Source organism: Coffea arabica, chromosome 3e (assembly GCF_036785885.1).
Source record: "Coffea arabica cultivar ET-39 chromosome 3e, Coffea Arabica ET-39 HiFi, whole genome shotgun sequence".
Classification (NCBI taxonomy): Eukaryota; Viridiplantae; Streptophyta; class Magnoliopsida; order Gentianales; family Rubiaceae; genus Coffea; species Coffea arabica.
In genome coordinates this window covers 47,949,142-47,954,592 of record NC_092315.1, presented here as the reverse complement: position 1 = coordinate 47,954,592, position 5,451 = coordinate 47,949,142, and the positions used below count along the sequence as shown (strand labels likewise).

General features: G+C 34.0%; 1 protein-coding gene across 1 annotated transcript; it reads right to left on the bottom strand.

Moving 5' to 3' along the window:
* Window positions 1-556: 556 nt before the first annotated feature.
* Window positions 557-2,316, bottom strand: LOC113736210 (anthocyanidin 3-O-glucosyltransferase 2-like). Its single transcript, XM_027263066.2, has one exon. It carries the CDS (start codon window positions 2,224-2,226, stop codon window positions 781-783), a length of 1,446 nt encoding a protein of 481 aa, XP_027118867.1. The 5' UTR covers window positions 2,227-2,316; the 3' UTR covers window positions 557-780.
* Window positions 2,317-5,451: the final 3,135 nt, after the last annotated feature.

Sequence of the window (5,451 nt, the reverse complement as noted above, 5' to 3'; positions counted from 1 at the left end):
TGATCTTAGAGACTGTTTCTCGTACATCAGACATGTGAAACTCTGCGAGTTAAGGTCGATCCCTCGACGTGGAATATTCCGATGAGAGAGGTCTGGCGTCGGAAGGTCACAGAAATGGTGGCGATTGTCTTTGCACGAGGTGCTCAGAGACTCGACTTTGGCCGTGCTATCGGGCTCCAATGGCGACTTCATTACTAGGATTGAAATTGATAGATCATTTGCTTTGAAACTCAATCCTAGTCATGAAGTCACCATTAGACCGGGAGGGCACCAACGGTAGGGCACTTATGAAATACCATATTGGTGCCACAACCTGTTAAAATATGTGCAACCTGCTTTTGACTTGATTAACATGAATAGGGTCCATATCTTACTTTCTCATATGCTACCTACAGTTTATCTTCAGCTACAAAAACCAAGCGCTGAAATTAAAACCAACACGTTACATTTTGAAACCAAGCACTGAAGTAATTTAGTGATAATGCTAAAAAAGAAGAAAAAAAGTTGAGGTCCCATTTAATTGTTCGTCACTGTCGTTTTTAAGGTAGAGGTTCCCTTTATATGAACAGGAAAGAGCCAGAACTTTTCCATTGAAACTGAGACAGCAAGAACAGAAATAGGGAGCAACAAAGAAATCCACCTGCTGTGGTGGGGATTTCAGCAGACCCCTACCGTTTGTTGACAGTTTTAATCAAACACATGTAACTCTACAAAATAGAGCAAATTAACATTTCAGTTCAGCTCACAAGTTTCACCCTTCAAATCTCCAAGTTTATCAATTCAAACACCAGACTTAGGAAGGCTGCTGCAGATAGTATGTATGAGATTCTCAAAGGTCACATGAGATGATCCACCTTCCTTCATAGCCTGCCTACTTTTCTCACTAAGCTCTTTCACCCTTTTCCGGACTTCGTTCTCACCATCCATCACTTCCCTTATTCCTTTCTCTATTTGTCCTGCTTTCACCAATGGTTGATGCTCATTGGCTTCGTTGTAATCCAAACTAATTTCCACAGCTATTCCTAACTCTTTCACCAATTGGAAGGCATTCAATTGTTGATCTCCAAGCAACGGCCATGTAGCAATTGGCACACCACACCAAATACTCTCCAACGTTGAATTCCAACCACAGTGCGAGACAAATCCGCCCACAGCCGGGTGTGACAAAATAGCCAATTGTGGAACCCAGCCGACAACTTTTCCAATCGAAGCTGTTCGATTCAAGAATCCTTCTGGCAGAAGAGGTCCATGATTCTCAAATTCCCCTGCAAATCCTCCTTTTATAGCCGGAGGCCGCCTAAGAACCCAAATAAACCGATAGCCACTTTTTTCGAGTCCCAGTGCTATTTCTTTCACTTGATCTAATTTGAAACTTCCCGTACTACCAAAACAGATGAAAAGCACCGACTTTGCTGGCTGATCATCAAGCCAATTCATCAATTCTAAATGGCCTTTAGTAGATTCTGCCTGGATTTGAGATCTATTCAGGATTAATCCCACAGGATAGGTGGTTGGCACTCCTGTTGTACCGTAAGAATGTTTCATTGACAAAGAATCAATAGCATGAGATTCAAAATCAGCAAAAGTGTTGATAATGATGCCCTTTGCTCTTCTATAATTGCGAGTATGATTCAAGAACCTGCCTGACCAAGTTCCCTCGATAGTTGTAAATATTGGGAGTACACTAATTGGAACTTCGTTGGTAAAACTAGGAATGACCAATTTAGTTTCTCTCTGGAGTAAATGACATGTTTTTATAGTTTGCTCATCTTCGAGCGCTTGGAAATGGAGCATAACGCCAAGACAGGCCGCACTACAAGTGAAAAGGATGTAGCTAGGAACACTGAGCTCGTCAGCTATATCCATCATTGGCGTGTTTATCATGTCAACAATAATCCCTGCAAAACCTTTGATTTTGGAGACTGTTTCTCGTACATTAGACTTGTGAAACTCTGTGAGTTGATGAAGGTAGATTCCCTGATGTGGAATATTCCACTGAGAGATGTCTGGCATCGGAAGGTGACGGAAATGAAGGCGATCAAATTTGCATGAGGCAGTCAGAGACTCGATTTTGGCCGTGCATTCGGGGTCCAATGTTGAATTCATCATGAGGAATGAGATTGATAGACAATTTGCCTTTTGAAGCATTATCTTAGCTAGCTCGATGGCTGGTATTAAGTGCCCCATCATTGGCGCCATGACCATCACTAGTTCAATTTTGTCCATAAATACTATTTGGTAAGGACAGATTGAGATTGGGGAGCAGAGAGTAGAAGCCTGAGAAGGATCTTTTATGAACTCTTCTCTGGCTTCCAAAGGATGAACAATTCAATGTTGAGAAATGGGGAGGCGTGCTGCACATGTAAGGTTGTAGGTGACAACTTGAGATGTATTCTTGGACAATCACGATGCACTTAAAATATGCAAATCACATTTTCATTAGACAAATACAAGTTTCGTTTGTATTTCAAACTCAATCTCATCTTTTTAAATTGAAATTGAGGTGATTGCCGAGAACCAATGAGACACGAGAGTTGAACTGAGCATTATTGAATATTCTGATTAGGTAAGAAAGAGAACACTTTAGCCAAAATCTTTTGAAAGGGTAAGCGGATCCAACATTTTTAACACTTGTGCTTGTTTTCTTATGAACATGACCTTTTTCAGATTTCGATCCTACCAACTACCTTTTTCTGTGCCTAAATTTTGTCAATAAGATAGTCTCAAGTAGGTCATGTGGATGGGCCTACAAAATAATTCAAACATTGATGCATATGGGTTCAGCTTTTTGCTCAAATGCATTTAAAAACCAATATCAGGTAGCAGTCATTATTGAAATAAAAAAAAAATTCTAATCCTTCACGTCCGCATTTCTATATTCTTGATGTTGTTCATATCTACACGATGAGCAGTGGCAGGAATATTCCATAAGTCATAGAGAGGGCATAATATATAGTGCGATGCAAGTTATAGGGAGGGAAGTACTATGCCATGATGTCTTATGATAAAGTTGAATTATTTTGAGGAGCATTTCTGCCATGGATGGAAAGGTTTCATAATTTTGAGGGCACGATTACACGGTGTTTCACAAGCTGAAGAGATGGCAGACGTCTACGGTATCATTATCATCAATATAATTAGTGAGGTTCCATAAGTTAAAAGGTTGGCACAACCATATTGCCATTTTAACTGGTGTCACGTGCTTTGTACATGATTATAATATCATCAAATATAATATTTTGTATGCATTAAATTTTTTTTGTGAAAATTTTTAAACAAATTTAATATTTGCATATTTTTCTATTTCTTTTTTACTTTGTTTTTTTTTTTAATAAGTAGGAGGTTTTGAATCTAGGACCTTCTACTTATAATCCCTTCCATCTTACCACCCAACCCAACTCTCTCCCTATTTTCTTTTTTATTTAATTTACCTTCTTTAATTAATTGTCCTTAAAACCATTATTTTAAAAGGAAAAAAAGGTTCACTAAATGTTGTATCAAATCAAATAAAGTCTCTAGAGAAATTTTAACAGATGAGGATACATTTGGTCTCTTTCAATTTATAATAACGGTTTTAAGGACAATTAAGTAAAGAAGATGAAAAATTAACATTTAAGAAAATAAAGATTTGACCAAATATGAAATGATTTGACAAAAATATCAATATTTTGAATGGAATGTACAATATTGATAATAATAATTATTTCTTTTGGTTTTTCTTTTTTCCAAGACAAATAAATTATGATAATACAGCTAAATTTTTTTATTTTTAATTAGATATAACATTTTTTTTATTTTTCGTTGGAGTTAGGATGACCTGAATTTGCACACTAACCAAATGTTAATTGTTTTCCAACCATTGGGGTTGACCTAATGATCAAAAGAGAGTTTTTAGAGTTTTCTCTAATGTCAGGTTCAGGATTCGAATCCTATACCTAACAACTAGGGATGAAAAAGAGTGTAGGGAGGGATGGGAGGCTAAAACTGAAATAAAATAAAATCAAAAATAATTGTTTACAAAAATACCAGTTGCATGCACTACGATTATTATTTTTCATGTTACATAAGTTGAATTTGTCAATTGCCTGATGAAATTCCTCAATATGAAATCATATGCAGTATTCATTGAAAATTGAAGAGATATGTATTCTTTGAAATTGAACTCTTTGTATTATTTTGTGTACTATTTTTGCTAACAATGGTGTGTAAATGTTCCACCACATATAAATTTTTTCTGTCTAATTGTTCATTTCTTGATAATTAAAATTTTATTGGTAGAGATAATTAGTTTTTCTTTTCTTTTCTTTTTGAATTTTTTAGATAGAATCCAACATAAAGCACAACCGACAAAGATTCTGTTATTTTAAGAGCACCTTGTTTTTGTATCAATAGTAATATTTTTGAAGATTTGAAAATTTAATTAGGCTATGACTAATTAAGAATTTATAATGGAAATGAAAAAGTGAAAATAGAATGCAAAGCAACGCAATAGTTTGGAGTGTTATATTTTGTTTATTATCTTAATAATTCAAATTTAATTAAGGTTGCAATCTTTTTTCGAAACTGCTATATTTATTGTTATTATTGAAATGCAATAAATCTAATTATTTGGAAGAAAGGTATTTTGGGCAAATAGAAAATAAAGACCAGTATTTAGTCTCTAATTCTTAACATTTTATCTTGCCATCAACCATTATTTTGCCTTAAATCAATACCCGTGGCATAATGAATTTTAATCATCATAATAAATTAAAAACTAAAGAGTGCATAATATAAAACTTCAATCATCAATTAATAAGGGCATAATCGGATTAATAAAAGCTAAGATCACAATAATGCTTACACTTACACTCCAAAGTGCCAAATTCATGTTACTTTTTATATAGTAATAATAATAATAATGAACCATTATTTTCTCCTAAATCAATAGATATTATATAATGAATTTTAATCATCACAATAAATTTAAAAGAGTATAATATGAAACTTCAATCATCAATTAATAAGGGCATAATTGAAATAACAAAAACTAAGACCACAATAATGCATACATTTACACTCTAAAGTACCAAGACTCATAATAATACTTTTTATATAGTAATGCTTCCTCAATATGAAGTTATGTGCACCATTTTTTGTAAAAATGAGAACTCTTTGTATTATTTTGTGTGCTATTTCTATTAACAATGGAGCATAAATCATCCACCACATATAATTTTTTTTTTGTCTAACTATTCATTTTTTGGGAGCTGAAATTTTATTGGCAGAGATAATTGAGTTTTTCTTTTTTTTTTCTTTTGTTTTTTCATCTTCTAATTTTTTGGACAAAATCTAGCATAAAGCATAAATGTCAAAGATTCTATTATCCTCAGAGCACCTTCTTTTGGTATCAATAGTAATATATATTTTTGAAGATTTAAAAATTTAATTAAGCTGTGACTAATCAAGAAT